The sequence below is a fragment of the Cydia pomonella genome, chromosome 16 (assembly GCF_033807575.1).
Source record: "Cydia pomonella isolate Wapato2018A chromosome 16, ilCydPomo1, whole genome shotgun sequence".
Taxonomy (NCBI): domain Eukaryota; kingdom Metazoa; phylum Arthropoda; class Insecta; order Lepidoptera; family Tortricidae; genus Cydia; species Cydia pomonella.
In genome coordinates, this window is record NC_084718.1 from 13,570,752 (window position 1) to 13,595,152 (window position 24,401).

A 24,401-nucleotide genomic window follows, 5' to 3' on the forward strand; every position below is an offset into this window, starting at 1 on the left:
AAAACAATGTGAGGATTTGTTGAGATAAAGAAGAACCTAGTAGAATGAAATTGTGGTCGCATTACATTTAAGTTAAAAGTACGACCGAATTCTGTTACCTCTTATTACCCATAATTATTCGTAATCGATTGATAGCAATGATAACTTTTACTATCTGGAGAGGCACTTATAAAAGCAGAAGGTTCACTGCATAACAAAATTATTTAATAACTTTTTAGTTACCCCCAAAAATCCTATGACTCTCCCGTGATCAAGACGAACCTAACGATACCTCATACATCAAAATCCATCAAGCCGTTTAGGCTACAGGAGACCACAAAGAAACAGACATACATACACTCGAAAAACATTACCCTCCTCCCTTTGGCAGTCGGGTAAAAATACCTCTCTCTGTCTGGGTGTGTGTTCGAACGTGCCCAAACGTTGCTGATTGACATATGACATATTATATGTTTTTGCAACCATCTGCGATTCAGTGTTTACTTGCTTTTGGCCTTGGGTGTATGTACACCCAAGGCCAAAAGTATGGAAACAAGGTTGTTTTTTTTAATATCTCAAGTTTCTGTCTTTGTTTAAAATAACCACAAAAGGTTAAAAATACTTGCTAAATATCAAAACATCCTAAAATATTGACAAAAACATTTAAAAAAAAATAGGAAAAAGTAACATAATTATACCCTCTTAATTGCTTTTAAATTGTTCTTCTATTTACCATTTTGTTCCTAGTGAGTAGTATATATAACATCGCTTAAAAAAATCACACTTTTCTATTAAAATATAAGCTTGTTTCTATACTTTTGTCCGGGAGTGTATTTCTATGCGACACCAGATCTGGTGCAGATCGCGTGGTACGAACGAAGTGACATATTACGCCTGATATCGCTCGATGAAAAACCAAACATCGTGACTCGTGAGTGTTGTATCTCAACCGGGTCAACCGGGTGATCTGATCCTTTAGATCCTTAGTGTGAAAAAGGTTCAAGTTGATAAACAAGATACTTAAGTTTTAAGTGTATTCTTAAAGCAGTGGCAGCATACAGGAGTATGCTTACTTTTATCATATTGCTAACCAGTAGGTTAGCACTATGTTAAAAGTAAGATTTTATCTACTTTATTTTGCAAATAAACAAAGAAAATAGAAAGAATGCAGTCTAAGCTTTGAGCACAAAGTTTATCAATACGGTTTTACAACTCTCGGCCTTTGTATTCAAAGCAATGCTTCTAATATTAATATTTTCCTAGATGCTGAAACTTATTTCTACTTATTTCCTTTGAAAAATATTTACGCAAAGTCGATAAACATTAATAAGTACCTATATGTATATAAGAAAAAGTATTGGAGTACTTTGTATATTTTTTTTATAAATATTATAATGAAGAATAGAAACGTATCGAAAATTACACACTGTTCATTTTATGTTATTTAATTTTATTCATAAGTATTTAAAATCATTTGTCTAGTCATGACATGATAAACTGTACCAAATAATCCGACGCCTTTAAAATTAAGGCTTTTATTTTTCGACCTTAATATTGTACCATGACCTTAAGGAAGAGTGGGATTGAATCAAATCAACCTAATTTAGACGTAATTCTTATTTGCGTCATCATTTTCACCACTTGTCCAAGATACAAAAAATAGAAATCAATTTATAAATGTTCGAATCACTGTCCAATTCCATGCATAAAAGGGAGAACCAAAAGTCAAGGTGGGTCTGAGAGAATGGTAAAACCAAAATCGTCTCTGCAAGATATTCATTGTCACTCTTTATTAAAATTAAAGAAAGTTGGAACGCCAAATGAGAAATATCGGAAAATTAAATTTCGCTCCAGGAATATTTCATCCTGACAGCAAAACGAATTACCGATCCTCTAGTAACGATAAATTCCACAGTACTTTGTAGCTAAAGTTATCGTTTACGGCAATCATTGCAATAATTTCTTTGAATAACTTTTATTTAGGTAGGTACATAATTTAAATAAATTGGTTAATTAGCAACAGATAGCGTGCAGGAGTTTATCATTATTTTTAATATCGATAGTGTATGTTCAAGTTCAAAATTTGACTGGTTACTTTTTACGAACATGTTTTATTATATTACTTTAATTATGTTGTTTTTGACAAATTTGGTTTGTTGGTACAGTCCGCGACAATAGTATAACCCACCCCCCTATTTTTTTCATATCTACTGTAAAACTAAATATAAGTAAATATATTACTAACGCGTCAGCATTATTCACTTAATTCTAGTATTATGGTATGTATATAGTTACGATCCGATGCTACTTTGTTACGCAGCGGAGAGATTCTTTGTTTCATAGCGCGACAAAAGTATAACCCATTCGTCTTATTGACTCAAGCAGCTCAGTGCACTGGACATGTCAGTTCATGTTTATACTTATTTTGTGTAACTTGTGAGTTTTTACGTATAAATAATTTGCTTGAGTGATTTTTTTTTTATTTTTTTAATCTAAATGCCACGGGGAAAACACTTAAACGAAACTGAAATTGCTATAATTAAAAAATTGCATTCTGAAAATTATTCAAAGGCCAAAAATTGCAAAAAATCATTAACAGAGTCATCGTGTTGTGCAAAATTATTTAAAAAATCCTGAAAATTATGGTAAGAAAAATCGGACAGGTCGACCTAGAGCAACTACACCAAGAGAAAGAAGGTCAATCCTAAGAGTTGCGTCCAATTCTACGCTTACCGCGAGACAAATTGCAGTGCGGGCTGGTGTTAACACTAATTTAAGAAATGTTCAACGTATTATACGTGAGTGTGAACATTTAAAACGTAAGAAATTACGAAAAAAACCGCCATTGTCTGATAAACATAAATTACTTATATTACAATTTGCAAAAGATCATGTTCAATGGAAAAAAAAGTGGCGAAAAGTTATTTTTTCTGACGAAAAAAAGTTTAATTTAGATGGACCTGATGGTTTTAATTACTATTTTCACGATTTAAGAAAAGATAATTTTATATTGAGCCGTCGGCAAGCCGGAGATGGTAGTGTAATAAATGATATGGTCTGGTATTGGATAGGTATTCAGGTAAAATCAGGGATATAAAGTTCTGTTCTGGAAAAATAAATAGTAAACGATATATAGAAGTGATAAATGAACAGGTTACGTCTCATGCAATGCGAATTGATGGTCCTAATTTTATTTTTCAACATGATAATGCCAGCATTCATCGAGCAAAGATAGTAAAAGACTACCTTACTAAAAAAATATTCAAGTTCTTGAATGGCCAGCGTATTCCCCTGACTTGAATATAATTGAAAATTGTTGGGAACATTTATCACGAGCTGTTTATCGTGGATCAAGACAATTAACTTCTGCTGAAGAGTTAAAGAAAGTGATAATTGACGAGTGGCGAAATATAAATCAAGACATAATCAAAAAATTATATGATAGTTTACCAGATCGAATGATCGAGGTGATAAGTAAAAGTGGTGGATCTACTAAATATTAAATTATATGAATGATTATTGATTGTTGTATGTTTCTAAATTTTTTATCTAAATTTCATTACCTGGGTTATACTTTTGTCGCACCGCAAAACCCACAATCATTTATATTTGGTTAATTATGTATTCAATAAATAATGTATTGATAGTATTAAAAACTTACTAACGCCTAAATTTAGTGTATTAGTAATGTATCAATATAACTATAATTCTTTATCAGATATGGAAAAATTAGGGGGATGGGTTATACTTTTGTCGCGGAGTGTAAAAAATAGCCAAGTCACATCTTGAACTGAAATAATGTACATCCCAAGTAAGTTACTTCATATTGAATTGGCTCTAATTTCACATTTCCTCGAATGTTTTTGATGGAATGTTAATTACTAAAATTGCTACCCTTGTAAACTATGCTTTTGCAACTTTTGCATGGAATTGCAAGCAAATGAAACCTCTTAACTCACTGATATTATGGGGCCGACTAAATACCGTAATAAAAAAAAAAATAAGACCAATAACCTGCCCCAAGAGTTGGACGAAGATAAGCCTGGAACAATTTTGATAGCACTTGCAGAGCAAGTGTTATTTATACATCATAAAATCATAGAAGTTTCAAAATCACTATCAAAATCGTTGCAGACTTGCCTTGGTCCGACTCTATCATAGTCATAATATAAATATCATCGTTAATTTTGGTATTATTTAAAACATGCGATAAATTTAAATATTATTTAGTCACATCTAAATGATGGTACTCGTACCTATAAGAGTTAATTTTGGACAATACTCGTAGTAATATTTGAGAGCTGTAAAACAATATTGAGAAGTTCTAAGGTAAAGGTATAGGGTTTTAAATGTAGCGATTTATCAAGGCAATTGACACTGACACCACCCGCGTCTACGCTGTAGTAACGTCTCAACAATAAAGCAGCTGCAGTCTCCATTCGAATGCACTTTAACAACTTTTATTTTCAAGCTCAAAGCAAATAATGTAGTGTGCATACATTAACGAGACCCGAGCTACGTTGCCCTACTAAACAAGAAATTACAAAAATGCTAACGTTCCTTAGCAATTACGTGCATACATTCGCCTTACCCAGTCTAACAAGCCACATGCATGTAGAAAATGCTGTCTAGGACGTGACGACTTTGCTTAAAGATTTTTAAAGGGAATCATTTTCTAGGTATCTACTTTAATTGGTCAACGAATTGCGACACGCAATGAAATTTAGTCAATTATTGTAGGTTAAATAATCACATTATGACACGAGATGCACTTTTTTATCAACTTTTATGTGTAGACTGTTCAAATTAACATAAACGTCAACAGTAGTAGTTTGCGGCGAGAGATCACGCACACAACTGACACAACGCATGTGTTCACGTCGTCTTATATACGGAATTGTTATATTACTCAAAGTAATATTAGGCGCTCAGCACACGGAGCTTAAGCGTAAGCGACGCATAAGACACGCGCGTAGAACGAGAGCGCTACGAGTACCAGCAACTTCAAACATGTCCGCCCACGAAGCGTCGTCGTGGCGTAGTGTATGAGATTTCTGTCGTCGTTATGACAGGCGTAGCGTAATACAGGCGTGAAAAAAAAATCTTCTGATATGACATTTAAGATCGTCGATACATCTGCCGAAGTCAGTTGATGCCAGAGACGCCATGATTTCAACTAATGAGATTTAAATAAATTATAAAACGATTAATACGCATAGGCGACGCTTGGTGCCTAAAACTCTACGAGTCTCGTTTTTGTAACGTTTTTACGATACGCTTACGCGATGCTTACGCTTACGCTCCGTGTATTGAGAGCCTTAAAAAGGATTTTATTTTGTTACCTTTTTTCCAACGTTTCGACGCAGGTCGCACTGGTCGCGGTCGCGGTTAACTGATGTCCCAGCAAAATACGTCGGAAATAAAGATAGTTAACAAAATAAATTCTCGATACACCGAGAACAAATAATTTTCAGTAAATGTTCGAAACGCGAAATTTTTGAATGTTATCTTAAGGGCACTTTGCAATACAAAGTTTATAGGGAAGTTTTCCGTGTGAGTAATTCTATTCATTTTCCATTCGTGCGTAAGACTCTTATTAAATGTGAGTCGTAGAGGCCACTTTGAACTTATAATTTGATATCTAACTGGTATCAATTTGTTATAATTCGCCCATGCGTCGCGCTTGCGCCAATACATGTACAAAAAAGTACGAGCAAAATGCACGCGCTAATGGTAAAAAAATTACATCATTTTGAGATCAAAATGTACCTAAGGTCGAATTGGCCTCTTAGGTATTACCTAAAATACTTAGTTTACGTTACCGCTACGGTTTGGATATCAAACGTCATAAGATTTTTGACATCTAAATAAGCTTTAGTTTAAAGGTAAATCTAGTTCAAAGGTTCCTCCGATATCGTAATACATTCATGTCCAATCCATCGCTCCAACATTACCTTCAAAAGGTACGGTTTTGATTACACAATTGGATATTTTAGAAGGAAACCAATCATTTATGCAAAACTTAAGTAGACGGGAGACGTATCAATTTTCCTATGATCAAAATGTTTCCGAGTCCCTTGTCAATCTAGTGACTTGCACTAAAGAACAATACTCAGGCCTAAGTAAACTTGGGGTCGTGCGGGCGAACGTGTCAGTTCCCGAATCACGGACGCCTTTGATCTTGGCAAATATTAAGCAATAATTCACAGGGAAGTTTATTTTGTTTTTGAGTGTATTCATTTTTAATCGATCTCTAGATTCATAAGACTTAAGCGTTATTGGAGATCACGTTATAATGGTCTGATTCAGGCGATGCTAAGAGAGCTATGAGAAAATTGCTATACAAAATAAGTGATATTTGCGATTGGCCTAAAATAGATGCCAGAAGGTTAAAAGGATATTTTGTATAGCAAAATTGATGATGTTGTGTATTTTTGTACGTAAAATAGATAAGTTCTATTTTCAAAGGTTCCGCAACTTGTAAATTGACGATGAATTTCAATCGTTACACATTTTTCTGATAGTATGATTTATTCTATTAAATGTTATAACCTGTTACATGTTATATTATAATAAATAAATATGTATATTTATTTGCGTACAAATAATAATTTTACTTTGAATAAATAGTATCACATGTCTGTACCCCTAGTGTAAATTTATTCGATAGCGAAACGTGACGCGTTTGCGTTGTCGCATTTTGTATGGAGTATCTGGAATATGATAATATTGTAAGTACTTAATGAGTTTAATGACACATACTGTCCGTGCTTTCGTCTAAATTTACTTTACGACTGTATTAAAAAAATGGTCTTACATTAGCGCTATAGATGCTAAAATTCTTACAGTAGATGTCGCTAGGGTCCCCTAGACCCATATGGTGGGAAAATTTAACAATTTGTTATGGGTTTAAACTAGTTTTGATACGACCTTGATGATCGTCTTGGTGATTGGCGCGAGTCGAACACTCTAGTCACTTAATTCTTATCAAAGTAAGAACAAAACCGTTACAAGTTTTTGAATTAATCTGAATCGTGTTCCTAGTCTATTATTCATATTTCATTACATACTTATGCTAGCGATTCACTGGAGATAAATATGTTCGCTTACGAGGCAGGGCAGGGTGATGGCACTATGTTACCCGCCTGTCCCATCATAATCATAACGTTCATGATGTACTTTGCTTAAGACGGAAGAACAGCTTTGCGATCGTAACAAAATAACGGCACTTTTTCTATGAAATTTCTATTTCGGGAGAAAACGGTTTCCACTAACTAAATCTTAATATAACAAATCCATTTCCATTTATCAAAATTTGCATTTTTTTTAAAGGGAGACCTATAAAGCAACAATATAATATATTATGCTGAAGCGATCGACATGAAAATCAAAGTGATTCATTCATTCAAACCATTCCCTGAAGTGATGAATTCTAAAATGGCATATCATGAAATGATCAAAATCTATGTTCTGACCACGATATCCACACAAGCTGTTAACATAATCATGTGACCACTATTGTCTTAAATATATGACCCTAATGTCTGGCACCATATCGTCTACGATCTCAAGTAACGTAGCTGGTTTATACACGACATGTCTTGTATCACGCAACATGACACGGAACGTCAAGCGTGGTGTGTGTACCATGAGCCAAACTTGATATACAGGCTGATTCTTTTTTTATTTTTGTTTTTTTTTTTTACAAGAATTTAAATGGTTAGGGGGTTAATATTTTTTTAGCACATACCTTTTAGTCTTATTAATATTTGTACAAAATTTGAAATTCGTCGCTTTCATAGTTTAGGAAAAAATAATTAAAACAGTTTTGGGGTTAATCAGGTGTTTTTCACCCCCAGGGGGTAACAGAGGGATGAAACTTTGTGCAGAGTATAACCTCCCCAAAAGGCATCGTTTGATTACAGTTTCGGCCCAAAATCGCTGGGGGCAATTTTTCCTAGGCTATCCTGCTACACCCTTTAGGAGGACCAGAATTGCAGCTAAAAAAAAATTTTGATTTGCGATTCGATTATCGCGGGCCAATGCCATGTATGTACTCATTATTTCATAGGACTGGAGACGGGCCGGATAAGATCCTTTCGCGGGCCGGAACTGGCCCGCGGGACGTACTTTGCCTACCACTGGTTTAAAGGCATATTCGGTATCGTGTTCTGATTAGCACTTAAACATTTTTTTGATGATAAAGAATACTTTGTTTCTATGAGGCAGTTCTTCCAAGTAAGCCAACCCTCCATACAAAGGCCCAAAAATTTTCGCGTCGAAAATATTCTTCTTCTTTTTCATAATTAGAACACGATACCGAATGGAAACCACTACCGAAATGGTTCCCCTCTTTTTTGGTACATCCTGTACAAGGCGTACTATAGGTGCATTATGCAGCCCGCACATCCAATATAAATGAAGACCGCGGTAACTCACGGCCGTCAATTAGTGGCCGGTGGATGGGGCGCTTGATTGCGCACATTTATCACTGATTGTGGGACAAAATGGATTGGAAGGGTTGAGATAAGTTACACAGTATTGACCTGGAACAAATTTACACAACTCGATATTCATAATCATAAAATAAGATTTGTTTTGAAAGGGCACGTTGAAAATCTGTTTTTCAATTGAATAAATAAGAACAAAATAAATAAACCGAAGCGAACCGAACCGAATTCTAGAAAAGTTTAAAGCTTTTAAGAAATACTTGATAACAGTTAAAGATAACTCACGCTAGACCAGCCCGGGCCCGAGGCGTCCGACTAGAGTTGTGCCAGTGAGAACATTCTGGCTCTCGGAAATTCCTTCTTTTGGAAATTTCCGTACTTTCTCGAGAATGTTCTCTTGGATGAGAATGACCGAGAAAGTTATAAAAATTTGCAAAAACATTCAAATTTTAGTATCCGTTTATCATTATTTAAGTAATTGATAGACATTTGCAAACATTCAAATGCAATACTATATTATAAAGCTTATTTCTAGTCTCGGTAAATTAGCGAGCATATTTTCAGGAATGTTCTCGCGAGAACTTTCTCGAGCTCTTTCTCGGCACTTTCTTTTCCCGTTTATTGAAGGAAACGTTCTAATTTATTGGGATAATGTTTCTTTTTTTGCTCAAATAAATTTCGTTTGTGTGTTTCATTGATATTAGTAAAGCGACCTGGTCTCGAAACAATATTTTAAACTTAATAGAGCAAAGTTCTCATTACTCCCAAGAATATTCTCGGGAAAGTTCTCTGACCCATTTCTTTATAAGGCGTCCATAGTATTTTGAATACAAACTATTTATTTCGTATGTGTGTTTTATTACCAATAAAACACACATACGTGGTGATGCTGACTGTCCAGATCTGGTAGCACGAATTGTTCAGATTGCCATCCCATTTGTGCCCAAAATTCTTCTGAGGCCGCGAACTTACAATCTCTTGGCAGCCCCAACCACAGCGCACAGAAACTCTCAGGCCCGAGATGAGAATTCGTGCTACCAGATCTGGACAGTCAGCATCACCACGTAAGACAAACCACTAATGTATGGGTTTGTGGCGATTATTTAGTTTCTTTTTTTAAACAACGTAAACAAATAGCTTCCGTCATCTAGTGATAAAAGCCTAAGCTACGTGGAAATAAAATCTAACATTATATACCTTATATCCCGTTTTGTGAACTAGTCCATGGTTTTGCTAAATACCATAGTACTTAACGTTACTGTAAGATCAACATTTCAGCTATCAGCAAACAAATGAGAAGCAATTAACAACAAACCAACGTAAGAACATTACAAATAAAGCAAAAGCTTGCAAAAAATATCTAATCGTTCGCTTAATCCCACGTTAACATGTTTTTATCTGCACCCTTCGAATCGCCTTTGTCCCGGCAATCAGTCACAAATGCCCGGGCAGCTCCCGATGGCAGCTAATCGACGTCCATGAATTACGATGCAGTCAATGTCATACGGACAAAAGAGACGTGGTAAGTAACTGTTAACTAACGATTTGTGACACTTCACGATCACGAATTATTTTCACCAGTTTTAAACATACTTAAAACCGGGGCCTGTCGCGAATTTATTTTGTTACCTTTATTTCGGACGTTTCAACGCAGGTTGTACTGGTCGTGGCTGCAGATAACTGTTCCAGCAAAATGTCAAACCGGAGTTTTGTGTAGCTACCCGACGGAAAGTCTATGAAAAAGTTTGGGGTAGGCCTCTCAATTTCAAACCACCCACCACAGATGTGTTAAATATTGTCAATAGTCCGACACGCAACACTCACTGTATCCGCACACACATCCGAAGATAAAACCCTTGGCTTAAGCTTCTGGATCACTGGTTCCCAAGTTGACGACAAAATAAAACCATCTTCTATATTAAAATTTGTGGGGTGGGGTAAATTGTGATATAGGCATATTCCCGAAACTTTTTCATAGACTTTTCGTCGGGTACTTACACAAATCTTGTCTGTTTTGATATTTTTCTGTGACGTCAGTTATCCGCGACCACGACCAGTGAAATCTGCGTCGAAACGTCGGAAATAAAGGTAACAAAATCAATTCGCGATTAACCCGGTTTTAAATGTGTTCAAAACGCGAAAGTTTTAAATATTATTTTTACCAATCTCACAAGTTAAATTTGACACACCGACTTTTCTATTAAGTTGATACGGGTGACATACAGGAAAATTCAAGTTTTACGTTACCGATCTGATTCCGATATGATACGGATCTGTCAGTGTTAAAAGAGACATTTCTTCAACCAAAAACGTCACTTTTGATACTGACAGATGAGAATAACTAAAACTTGAATTGGCCTGAATGTGTTGTGGTATCAGCTGGTACAGATGTAGTGAATAATCCTTTACCATCGTATTTTCACGGAAACGTACGAACGTGTCATGCTGTTTCAGTCAGTCTTAGTACAAAAAGGACTGAGGTTAACTGAAGTAGCATGACAAACACGAACGTTTCCGAGAACATACGATAGTAAAGGATTATGCACTACATCTGTATGGTGATGGAGACCGAAGGGACTCTAATAATACAACACTGACTAAAAAAAGTTAATTAAAATTTAAAATCGTCTTGGGGGTGCCAACCTGAAACTTTATTTAGTATAACGTAAAAGTTTGTATCAATTCAAAATTAAAAAATATTTTACTTACCTATTTCCATTTTATTTAGGTTTTTTGCCTTGGGTACCTAATCGTAAATAGTATTTATAAAAAAATTACAAAATACAAAATTATGTCACCACAAAATTAAAGACGAAAATAACGGTTGTTATTAAGTAGTATCGCCTACTTATAGCTGATTAGACTGGAAGAAAAATCTGAAAGTTAGATTCGTGATTATTTTATTATTGGACGATGCAAAAACATGGCAAAAACGAAACATCAAATTATTCAGTTACTTAAGTCTACATTCAATAAAGGAAAGAAAGAAAACAAAAGTTAGTAAAAAGCATGTGTAGGTACTAACCGAGTTCAAAAGTTTTTTTATACGTTCTAAAGATAACAAATAAAACAGAGAACATTCGTCAGTCTGTTAATAAATTTAACGTGACAGATAGTTAATGCTATTTGTTACTCGTTTGGATAAGTTTTGCTTTTTTTTCTAGTTTTTACACTAAAGGGGTAAAGTAATGTTCTAGATTTAAAAGCAATATTCCGAGCACTTTGACACTGCGGTAAAATATAAGCATATCAGTGTAAAATATTGCCTACTCTGGTCGGGGGTAGCGGCGTTCGAACGACACGATTTATAGCTAACAATATTTGAATAAACAAAGCTTTCTTTGTGTTCTGCTTTGTGTACTAAGAATATTTGTTTATAATCAACACGAAGTTTTAAAATGTAGGGTTCATCAAAGTCAACTAGATACTACAACTAACTAGGTAAGTTCAGATCTGTAAAACAAACCTAAATGCATTGGCTAACTCCAACAAAGTCATACTTAGATGGGTACCAGGGCATTCCGACATTAACGGGAACGAAGAAGTGGACGAACTTGCTAGAAAGGGCGCAGACATACCCCTGGTCGGCCCAGAACCGTTCTGAGGAATCACAAAACGGTATGCATATCCTCTGCTCAGCAACTTTAAAAAAAAGAAGACCAATCGATTGGCGGAAGTTTGCCAAAAGACAATAACACTCGAAAGTTCTAATGAAAGGGTTGAACAGCAAAACTGCTAAGGAGCTTCTAGGGCTCAAAATACACAAAACCTGCGCAGTAACTAGAATATTGACTGGACACTGTAAGTTGAAGTTAAAGTTACAAATTCGAAAGAAACAAGATGCGACATGCAGGTCTGCCAGGTGTCGGAGGAGACTGCAATGCACATTTTCTGTCCCTGTGGACCACTAAATGTCAAAAAGAAGTACCTACTTAGGGCGGCACGTGTTGCAATCCTAATATGACGTACAGAACATTACGGCCCAAAGAATCAGGTATTTCCTGGATTCAACGGGCATTAGCAATGAACTTTAAAGGACCGTCACAATAGATCACTGCTCGGTCGACGCACTCAAAGGCCCACTACACCCCAATAATAAATAAGATTTTATTTTAACACGATTAGCTTAATGACATAATCCGTCGATCTCTTGCCACCATCAATGTGCCTGCTTTTCTTGAGCCGACTGGCATTATCAGGGATGGTGGCAAGAGGCCTGATGGGGTGTCCTTAGTTCCTTGGAGCTTGGAACGGATGTTAGGGTGGGGTGCTACCTGCGTAGACACACTGGCACCGTCCCACCTCCAATGGACTAATGTAATAGCGGGCGCAGCGGCGGAAATCGCCGAAATTTTGAAACGTTATAAATATAAGAGCTTCGGTAGAGAGTAACACTTTGTACCATTTGGCGTTAAAACTCTAGGTCTATGGGGTCCCAGCGCGTACAAGTTTTTCGCGAAACGTCTGGTTGACGTAACTGGTCACCGAAGAGCTGGCGACTTCCTCTACTATATTGTTATTGTAAATAAAGAATTATACTATATTGAATCAAAAAAAAAAGAATATAATACCACATAAAATATAAGTAACTAATAAAATGACGAAAAGATGAGTTGTATGTTTGTAAAATCAGAGATAGCAGTGATAACCCGGCATACAAGCCACTTCAGTTACTTACGTATGAAAACGGTCACCATAATGCTGTTTATTGCTGCTACATATTTATTGCTATATAGCCTTAGTTACCTGATCACTGCCAATACATATTAATTTCTACCAAAACTTATTATAACATTAATCACTTTTTAGTCTTACTACACAAGTCGACGCAGACGAATTAAAGTAATAGGTAGGTACATAATTATATTATTATGTACAATTAATCGAAATAATAATGAGTTGTAGGTACTTATTAATTATATTCTTCCATAAATATAAAAAAAAAAACAAGCAAACCAATAAGCGTAACAAAATATAAGCAAACTTTACGAGACATGTCTCATTAAGTTGTCCTGCTACAAATAACTAAAATATGTATTATACATTCAACCAAGACTTATTATACGAGTATGTAACTCACTACGCAAGCCACCACATTCGAAGCTAGCAGAATGCGACGAAAATGGCCCTCCTCGATTCGGCCCTAGAAAACGACCGTCTTATCTGATCGAGGGGGAACCTTGTGAATTTTGAAAACTAGGTTAATGAAGGACTACGTATGCCCATTTTTATTTTATTTTATTATTTATGAGTGTTAATATCGTGTATTTAAGTGTATCGTCACGCCAACTTATTTATGCAGCTAATCCCTTAGTCATAAAGGTCAGGTATTTTTTGTTTTGGTAACTTTGTGCTTGAGGGATTTCTGAGATTATTTTAAGACGTAAATAAAACTTAAGATATATTTAAGAGCCTAATTTATTACCTGCTCAGGCTGAGCTCTAAGTATCTGCATGAAGAATGAGTTATTTAAATTCTTTTATTTATTATCAGACTTGGTTATCAGTCAGACTTTCAACGCCTAACTTGACGCTTAGTCTATTAGTTTTAGAAAATTTCGAAGACACGATAAGAACCCGGCTAATTAGTTGAATATAGCCACTTTAAAAAAAAAACTGTTTCAAATACCATGGCCACTTCGCGGCTCAAAAAAAAATCAAAATTATTATTAATAGTCATAGAGGGGTCATTTTGCCTTACAATATAGAATGTGTCCTTTAAAGGATTGGAGATTTAAGGTATCGTAACACCTTACTTGTTATCCGTCTTATAGTTAAAGCGTAGAGCCTACTCTCCTGTACGAGAAAGATTGAGCTATAAAATCTTGAGTTGAGTAGGTACTTCATAATAATATATCAATTACATTTATGTTCATATTCTAAAAAGGTAGTAGTAAATATAAAATGATATTCCGAATCTATGTCATTCTAAACTAAGGGAATAGACGTACTTATATACATACGCTTGAAAAACATTACCCTCCATTAGTTTTATGTCGGGAAAATATTGCGACAATTTTACTTAATTGCACACTAGCGACTGATAATTATAGCTTAAGGTATGACTGCTACTTTGGTATTAAAGTCAACCTATGGTGCTATAATATTAGGGCACTTCCTTTGTCATTAAGGCTTTTATTGCATGAATCAATTCTAATCCCTTAGTTTATTATTTTAAATGATTTTAGCTTACAATACTTTAAAATTTTATGGAATATCATGTGACATATGTACGAGTATGTCAGCGCTAAAAAGGCGACAAATAAAAAATAAAAATAAACATGAAGTCAAGAAAAAAGTGGACTAAAAATGAGTAGGTAAATACGAGTATAAAATTTGGATTTATTCATACGCTAGAGCACAATCGATTATTAATTAACGATTGATAAGCTGACTTGTTTCTTGTTTGTTGCACTTATGCGAGCTAGATCCACGTACGAGTGATGTCAAGATGAGATAAAATTGGCATCAGTTTATAAGTTCAAATCCTTCGAATCGATGAAATCGGATGAAATCATTGGTTCTAAAGTTATCTACACTAATGCGTATAATAAATTGGTTGCTTTCATTAAAATAATGTACTACCTACGTTTTGCAATAATGTTTGAAAAATGTCCTTTGTGAAATATTTCCAGCGAAATTTACGAGAGTCTCGGGGTTCAAATGAATTCTATATTTATTCCCAGTGATGTTCTGAAAAATATTTAGTGATAAAGAAAGCGCAACTTATTTTCTTTAAAAACTTTTTTTTTGTAACTTGTTATGCTTCGGTCTTTCATTATATCAATCACATATTGATTTTACGATTAAAAATTTAACTTGTGCGTTCCATAAGGGATGACTCACGCTAGACCGGACCGGGCCCGGGCCGAGACGTCCGACACGTCATTTTCTATGAAGGCTGATCGGTGATCACGTGGTACTTTCCATAGAATACGAACCGCTGGAAGCTACGGCCCGGCCCCGGCCCGGTCTCCGCTTCCGAGCTTTATAACAGCAATGAAAATCCCCTTAAAAACGCGAATGTATACAAAAGTGCATTTTGTTTCTATTACTTCTAGCCACCTAAAAGTCTATAAAAAGGCCGTCTATTCTATAGTTTTTTTTATCTTATCAGACATATCTTAAACTTGTCTTCCTGAAACAATTGAAAGAAGACTTCAGAACAAAATAGTCGTAGAAACTCACCATCCGGAACGTAAACGTTCAGATATAGACAATCTTCACTGAATTCCTTCTTCCTAGGCTCCTCCAATTGATCCTCAAGCAGCGTAGCAAACAGTTTATCATGCTTACTCAACTGCACTCTCTGCACATCTCCCTCTTCTTCCTTAGGGTCACTCTGCATACAATCAGGAGCGAACGTCGTTGCATTTCTCACATCGTCCCAAGCCGGCAAAATTGTGAAATCTGGTGCCTGGAATCTTCTTGATTCGATCGGAGGTTGGGCGTAAGGGATCCCTAGATACGCGGCGATTCTCTTTGTTCGAAAACGCGTCATATAAATTCCTGATATCGTCCCCTGATTAACTAGTGTGATCTGTTTTGGTTCCCTAGCAGAAAACACTAAATTTATTGACAACAAGAGTAAAGCTACGCAAATCATGATTGAAATACTGGCCACAGAAAAAAACTATCACAAACACTTTTTCATTTTAAAATATCGAATCGTTCGAATTCGATGTGCACTTGTTTGAAAGTTTCAGTATTGGTGGGTGCTCGTGTTCGAAGGTGGTGCGTTACTGTTCTCGTGCTGACTTCGGCCCGTAAATATGGGGGTTGGTGGTTGTTATAGCGACCAAGGAATCGCTTTTGTGTACCGCAAGTCTCGCAGAAGTGGCTGTTTGTTTAACGTTTTGAGGGGAACGTGATTTGAATGAGGCGTGGCGAACAGCGACGGAAAATATATAGAAAACTCTGTCCATAAAAAAATGTCTTACAAAAATCGCTCACGATCACCGCGCTTGTTTACAATGCAAAACCGGTTCTGTTTAATTAGCTGCCCGCTTATTTTTAGAGGCTGTAGTCGCCGTGCAAGTCAGGATCTTGATGACTCAAATAAAATTGAACAAGTTCAAATGGTTTTAAATTCAGGTACTTCTGGTTGGCCGCGATAAAGCGTATATGGAGCGCTACCATTGGTGATTTAGAAAATAGCTCCGAATATTAGCCGAGGCCGACGGCTGAACTACTTGCATTATAGTTTTATACAATAAAAAGTGGCATTTGCATCAGACGTTTATTTATTTATTTATTTATTTAAACTTTATTGCACACATAAAGAAAAATGTACAAATGGCGAACTTAATGCCAAAAGGCATTCTCTACCAGTCAACCATTGGGTCAAACAGAGACATTTGTGTATGTTGGTGCAGGAAAAAATAATAACAAATAATAAGGAAAAAATTAAACGTGAAGTCAAATAATATCAAAAATATATAAATAGTTAAATACTACTAATTATATAATGTATAAAAGATAGACTAATACATATAATTATGTACATATACATGATGGTGAACCTTATTTAAGTTCTTCTGACAGAAGATGCTTGCGAAGTAGTCGTTTGAAAACGGGTTTGCTTGGGGCTTGTCGAATAAAGAGAGGGAGGGAATTCCAGAGACGGATTGCCTCAACGGCGAAAGAGTTAGACATAAAACCAGTACGGTGTGAAGGAATCGAGAGTTTGAGAGAACGGGAGGAACGGAGTTCACATCCTGGACGGGGGGTGATGAAAGTGAATTTACGTTTAAGATAACCAGGGGAGGAAGGCTCGAACAAAATGGAGAATAAAATAGTCAGGATTCTAAGGGACCTACGACGACGTTATGAAAAATGACTCGAAATCAGCTACGAATCGGTTTCTCGAATCGGCAGTTACAAATCTCGGCTAAAGGCGGTACTTGCGCCCTAGTCTGGGGCCTGAGGGCCTACCGCGAACCACTTTCAACATGTTGCCTCTCTGTCGAACTTGTAAATTTGTACGTAAGTGTGACTCGGAGGCAACACGTCGAACGTGGTTCGCGGTAAGCCCTCTCAGTGTATGCCTTGCCGTCGTCGCACTTGGGGACGTTATTAGAGAACGATTCCCTTGCGTTACACCCCGAAATGCTGCAAATGGTGTTAAATACATGAAAATCAGTACGATTGATCTTTAGACCGTTGAATCAATTAAACCGGGAGAACCAAAAAAAGGAGAGGAGTAAACTTGGTATGTTTTGAAATTATTTTTATTCTAATTAAATTAAATTACTGAAATGTATTGATTTGATATATTTTTAGAAGCGGCTCCAAAAGCCTTTCCAATTAAGTAATACCACACCCGATAGATTTCTAAACAATTTTTTTTCCCATACAAAAAAAAGATGACGTTATAACTCTCCATTTTTTTTTGGTTCTATAGGTCAAATGGATTCAAATGTACCGATTGCTTTTAACACAATTTGCAGCGTTTTTTGGCGTACCTCTAGCACTATTAGGATTGGTGCTGCATTTAGGTTTGAACTTGTACTAGCTACATATATATGATTACCTACACTTATATTAGTGAAAATTACAAAAATACCATCCTTTTCGTAACTAAGTGGATGATTTTTAGGACATACTTCGTATTGCGCTTCTATTGGTACATAATAAGGAACTATCTATTCACCAAATATTATCGAAAATTTCGACAACTAAATAAAAATCAGCCCAAACAAAAATATTGTCAGTTCTAGTAGTGGCAGAGTAAATGTTTGCAAGCAGCGGGGCTCGCGTGACCGGAGTTGAGCTTTAGCGTCATTGCATTTGCTTCTGTTTCTTACGTACATCATCTTATAGTTAGAGGTCGGGGCGGTTTGATATACCTAACTAAAATAAAGCATATGGGACAATCTTACACAAAACTACACTGGTTTGGTAACGTAATGCGCCGAAGTGAGGACCACATGATGCGAGAGGTGCTGACCTAGGCAGCGGCCGTCCAGCAGCCACCTGGATGCGGACACTAGAAATATAAATATTTAAGTTTATATTACTTACTTACTTACTGCTGTGGCGCAGCGACCCGAAGTAGATCTTGTCCTCCGACATCAAAGACCGCCATGCTTCTCTGTTCAAAACCGTTTCTGTCCAGTCGACGGCGCCGAGTTCGCTAAGGTCTTTTTGCACTTCGTCTCTCCAGCGGTACCTAGGGCGTCCAGACGGCCATTTGGAACTTCAGAGTAAGTTTATAATAGAAATATTTCATTATCACAGTAGAAATATTTTCAGACGACGGGCTTAACGCCTAAAATGACACAAAATCGCTAATTGTGGCGAAAGAGAATCAGGAGAGCTGACCCTGAATAGGAATAAAAGCAAGGGATTGATTAAATCTCACACAAATCTATCTAGTCCTACAGTTCGCTCAATAAGCCTTATATTGTGGGCATTAGACCACGATAAACAATTTATAACTCACGACCCATATCTGTGCTTATCATACTTGACGTGATACCCGTCTCTGAGCGGCTAGAGATTAGTGAAATACGCAAATCGAAACGTTAAATATATTAATTCAACATTTTTTTATTTGATTTAATGAGGGTGAGCAAATGATATCATTCACCTTAAAAATAAATGTTATATATTTTTTGGCTTCGCTTTGCTATTAAGCGATCAAAGGAGATACTCTTACCAATTACTTATTTATTTTCTATTGAAATCTGTCTATAAATTAAATACCACAGAATTGTTGCCTCCATGAAGATTATATTTGTAAATGATTGTATTTGAGATAATTCCAGCGTTTAGAAAAATCCATTAGATTTTTATACATTATATCTTTCGTTGTGTAGGTAACTATATAAATAAATACCAATATCTTAATGCATGGTGTGTTTAATGAGATATTGTTGGACGTATAAAAGCTCCTAATCGTCTCTAAAACAGGTCATAGATTTAATTGTCTGTGAAGGGTTTGTCACACGGCCCGATTCGAAGAATGAAATACGATAACGATAAGTTCTGGTTTAGATAAGTTCTCATTTAGATATCGTTTGTATGTCGTATAATTGACAGAAGCAGCTCGATTCGGGCAACCAATGTCACTTTGACGTTAGAAGTATCGTAGATAGATCTTATTGGGATCACAGCGGAATCGAAACAAAACGACAATTTTGACATGTCGATAACTATCGATCTTTTGAAGATCTTTCCAGGATCTTAAACGTGTCGTAATCATTCTTCGAATCAGGCCGACAATCGACATGCACCAATGCGTCTAAAGTGCGCGTTGTGCGATAAACGCTGCGCACATAATATTACACCAGATAATCTAATTACCTACCAAACATTATTTTACTCGGTAAACGCAGCGGTAACCGCACGTTCCGAGCCCTCGTGATTTCGGGTAGAGGACAAGAGAGGGACCGGTCGCTTCTCCTATCAAACGTAGCACGATATTGACATTATGGAAAATATTTTTACAATTTTACGAGTGTGTATATCAATAATATCAACCAAAGCTATGCCCTTTCGTTGACGTTTTCTATTTTTTCATTATTATAAGAATTTATAGGAGCGAAAAACAAATTTTATAGGTACAATTCTTTATTTGCTCCTAACTCTTATAATAATAAAAAAAAAAAAAAAAAAAAAAAAAAAAAAAAAAAAAAAAAAAAAAAAAAAAAGGCGAACTGTGACAGGCTGGCTTTAAGGTGCCAGTTGGGCTGATAAAATCTGATAGGACATTCTTAAGCGCTGGTGGCCTAGCGGTAAGAGCGTGCGACATGCAATCCGGAGGTCGCGGGTTCAAACCCCGGCTCGTACCAATGAGTTTTTCGGAACTTATGTACGAAATATCATTTGATATTTACCAGTCGCTTTTCGGTGAAGGAAAACATCGTGAGGAAACCGGACTAATCCCAACAAGGCCTAGTTTATCCTCTGGGTTGGAAGGTCAGATGGCAGTCGCTTTCGTAAAAACTAGTGCCAACGCCAAATCTTGGGATTAGTTGTCAAGCGGACCCCAGGCTCCTATGAGCCGTGGCAAAATGCCGGGACAACGCGAGGAAGAAGAAGAAGAGAAGAGAGATAGGACATTCTTAATAACAATATTAAAGCCAGCCTTTCGCGTTTAATTATTATAAGAGTTAGGATATTAATCTGAGAAAATAACTTTTTAAAGTTCTGGAACGGTATCAAAAAACTGAATCCTAAACAATGCTTGCCGGATATTGTGGACGGTTTGCAGAAGCCCAAGCTCATAGCCGATATGTTTGCTGGCAACTTCAAGGTTGATCCGTTGAAGTTGAAGTGCAAGTATGATGGACTATGGAAGAAGTGCAGTATGCTGGCGATATTATTTATGGCAAATTATGAGCGTTATTACGTGGTACGGGAAACACGTCTGTTTATGCAAATATGTATGTTTCCTGGACTTAAGGATTTGATTTGGTGAGTTATGATATTCTCTGGAACTAATTGCTCGACACATAGGTACTCGTACCTAAACCTGTCAGGGCTGTCGGATAGCAGGTTTTTGGCCCAGCCAATTGAAAAACTCAAACAATTGCATACTTAAGACCATCTCCGAGAGTCTGTAGGGCCCAATTTTTCGTTCACCATAGCAAGAAAAAAAGACAGTACCAGCACATTGTATTAATTAATGTAAAATAAAAGACTAGTCATATTACGACTGAAGCAACTCTTAAGTTTTATATTGTTATATTAAAATTCATTGTATTTTTATATGGACTTTAGTCTGAAATAAAGTTATTTTATTTATTATTGGAAAAATATATACTAGTTTTTAAACGTTTTAAATGAGTTACTTTGAAGAGTTATAGATATAGTATACCTATATTGGAAACACTGCAGTCGAACTATACGATAGCATGTCGTGCAGCCGGGCAATAATATCGAGAGTGCGCCCTTTCACACTGCGGCATGCCGGCCGCCGCTACACATGTGCACACTTTATGTTAATGTACCTACACTCGAGAGCTGTGAAAAGGTGCACTTTGTATGGGCATTTTAAAAAACGTGACAATTTATCACTGCTCTGGAGTGTATGAATTTAAGCGCTCTGTTTTGTAGAAATAACCGCGGATACATCTGCGAAGAAATTCAAAGGTGTATGTGAAGTCCCCAATCCGCATTGGGCTAGCGTGGGGACTATAGCCCGAGCCCTCTCGCACATGAGAGGAGGCCTGTGCTCAGCAGTGGGACGTATATAGGCTGAATTATTATTATTATTAACCGCGGATAACGTCTTTGTTCTGTAACGTGATTATTGCGCTGGAAGTTCTTAGACATGAAACGACATACGCTACTATCTACCATCTTACCACCTTCTCGTGATCATATCTGACTTATGCTCTGTAGAATCGCGGAGCCTTAGGCTTCGGCTGATTTGTCTTTCCTTTCAAATAGTTTTACAGTGTCCTGATGTCCTTCCTTTCATGTACAGTCAGCAAAATTAGCTAAGCAACCCTGCGTACAAATAAGTATGCAGGGGTGCCAAGCTAATAGCTTTGCTGACTGTAAATGTACAGGAGTACATGCATCTTATCAATTCATTCGGTTTACAGAATATAAAAAAATATATATATTACATTCTCAATTTTCGTTTAAAGGTATTTATTTCATTCAAATATTTCCGTCTTTAAATACTTATAATCAAATTATACAATGACTAACAAATAAATGCATGATAGATATTTGAAAACTTGGTTCGAAAAGTTTCGACAAACTCCCGAATACATGCATACATTTTTAATCCGCCGGAAAGCAAAATCTGCTTGCTGTCTCGATTTGTAAAGAGGTTTCAAATAATATTAGAAATGTTCAATTTGAAGCTTACAGTCTAGGTCCATATAGTCTATATTCGTTCTAAAATCCGTATAGATGCGACCTTTCGAGTGTCTCTTCACAATTTGCGGATACGTGACACTTTAGAATTTCGAAGCGCTGTCGAAACTTATACTCCCAAAAGAGTTCGATTTATAGTTGACTGAAAGCAGCAAAATGAATAAAAATACCTACGCTGTCTTTTTGCTGCGATTCCTCTGGGTTTCAATAAATAAACATTTTTAGGATTTTATACGTATTGAATTCTTTGTTCACGTTTTCAAATTGGCTCACGTTCAATCCGTATAATCAAATTCACTTGTTTGCGCAGTATTCCTTGGATAATATCCAAACTATCCAAACTATCTATTGCCTTTGTTGTTGAGGTAGTACAGTTAGGGCACTGCTAAGAATCGTATAAAACGAGTTTTTTATAAGTACGTGCATTTTTTCGGTTCAACTTCAATTTTTACGTGGAACTGTCTGAAACATAATTTTGTTTGTGGTTGAAATATAGGTACTTAACTTTTTTCTTTTGCTTATTTTCCTTTGTATTCCCATGAGGGCTGTAAACGCACTGAAAACTTCTAATCCTCCTGATTGATGTAGCTTGCATCTTCAATCATGGCGGCATAATAAATCACACTCGGTTGCTCTGGCCACGTATTCCCTTGCCAAGCGCTACTAGCCTTTAAGGAGTTTAAGGCTACCAGTGTAAGTAATGGCCTTTGGATTTTATTAGGGTTCCGTTCCTCAAAAGGGAAAAATGGAACACTTATAGGATCACTTTGTTGTCCGTCCGTCCGTTTGTCTGTCTGTCTGTCAAGATTCTTTATCTCGGAAACGCGGAGAGGTATCGAGTTGAAATTTAATATATTCTAAGTAAAAAAATGCTGCAGGCATTATGGGTACTTTTGAGCCAGGTACGATGCAGGGTGGAGGCGCATATTAATATTGATGTTTGTTCGATTACACTATAGTTTTGATAATTTAAATTTAAGTTTGTTGAATCGGTAAATTTGTGAAATATTTGTCGAATATTAAAAAATATTTTGTTAGTAAAAAAATAAAATATTCAGTAATTCATAATATAAAAAATATATATATATCTACAGTCTATTAAAGCTGAGAAATAAATCAAATTTCTAAGCTAACGTACAAAAAGATACGGCCGTTTATGCCGCAAAAAACGATTTCGACATTCTCAAGGGAATCAAAATTCATAAGGAAATTCCAAATTTGGCATGTAATAATATCTTCTTACACTGTAAATACAGGAAAACTAAAAAAAAAAAAATTGTTTCATTTGTATGGAACCCTCGGTGGGCAAGTCCGAGTTGCACTTGTCCGGTTTTTAAACCTTAGGCGACTCGAATCTTGCCATACGATTAAATAAATAAATTGAGGCTACAGATTGAATGCTTTCAAAGTAACCTACGGCATAGAGATATAAGTAAGCTTTGAGCACTCACTCTATAGATAAAAACCCATTTATAATATGTTTTAAACGAGCTTTGTGAAAAATTATTTGTAATAAGATTTAAGCTTAATAAGTATTAACTTATAAGCTAAAATGTGTGTGCAGTTTAAGAGGAATTTTCTCCCGTGGACGCTTCGGCTGTGGAATGAACTGCCGAGGTTTTCCCAAGGGGCTATCGAGTTCTGCAAAACCGGAGTGTACAGGTTTTTAAAGGGTCGGCAACGCGAATGTAATATCTCTAATGTTGTAGGCGTCCATAGACTACAGTGACTGCTTATTGGCCGTGGGCCATATTGTTTGCCACCGACGTGGTATAAAAAAAGCGCACAACTCATTTATAAGGAAATTGAGCAGGCACTTAAGGCTTACTTATTTCTCTATGCCTACGGGAAGAGCAACTATGTTATAGATGCAAAATGGCGTATTTCTCCACCAAATACAATTCGCTTTTGGCCTTCTGTTCTTAAACAACTATGTTATAGGCAAATATTACATGAGCCATTAAATCATGCGCTGTCTGGCCTTGGCACGGCTTGGCTGGACGATGTTTCACTGTAATCGACTGCCCATAACTTTGGGTCCTTAGCAGCCCTAATCGAAAATATTTTGTTTTTGTTTAAGCATCCCTTTATCGGGCAGCAAAACTGACCAGCCTATAACATCATCTTTTTGTATTTT

The 24,401-nt window shown here is 36.3% G+C and overlaps 1 protein-coding gene across 1 annotated transcript in view; it reads right to left on the reverse strand.

Annotated features, from left to right (window-relative positions):
• Nucleotides 1–16,401, reverse strand: part of LOC133526632 (fatty acyl-CoA hydrolase precursor, medium chain) — a 38,918-nt gene extending 22,517 nt beyond the window's left edge. Inside the window, exon 1 of the mRNA XM_061863324.1 lies at nucleotides 15,617–16,401. Coding sequence (XP_061719308.1) covers nucleotides 15,617–16,034 — 418 coding nt within the window. The 5' untranslated portion in view covers nucleotides 16,035–16,401. The remainder of the gene's footprint in view (nucleotides 1–15,616) is intronic.
• Between the last annotated feature and the right edge of the window lie 8,000 nt (nucleotides 16,402–24,401).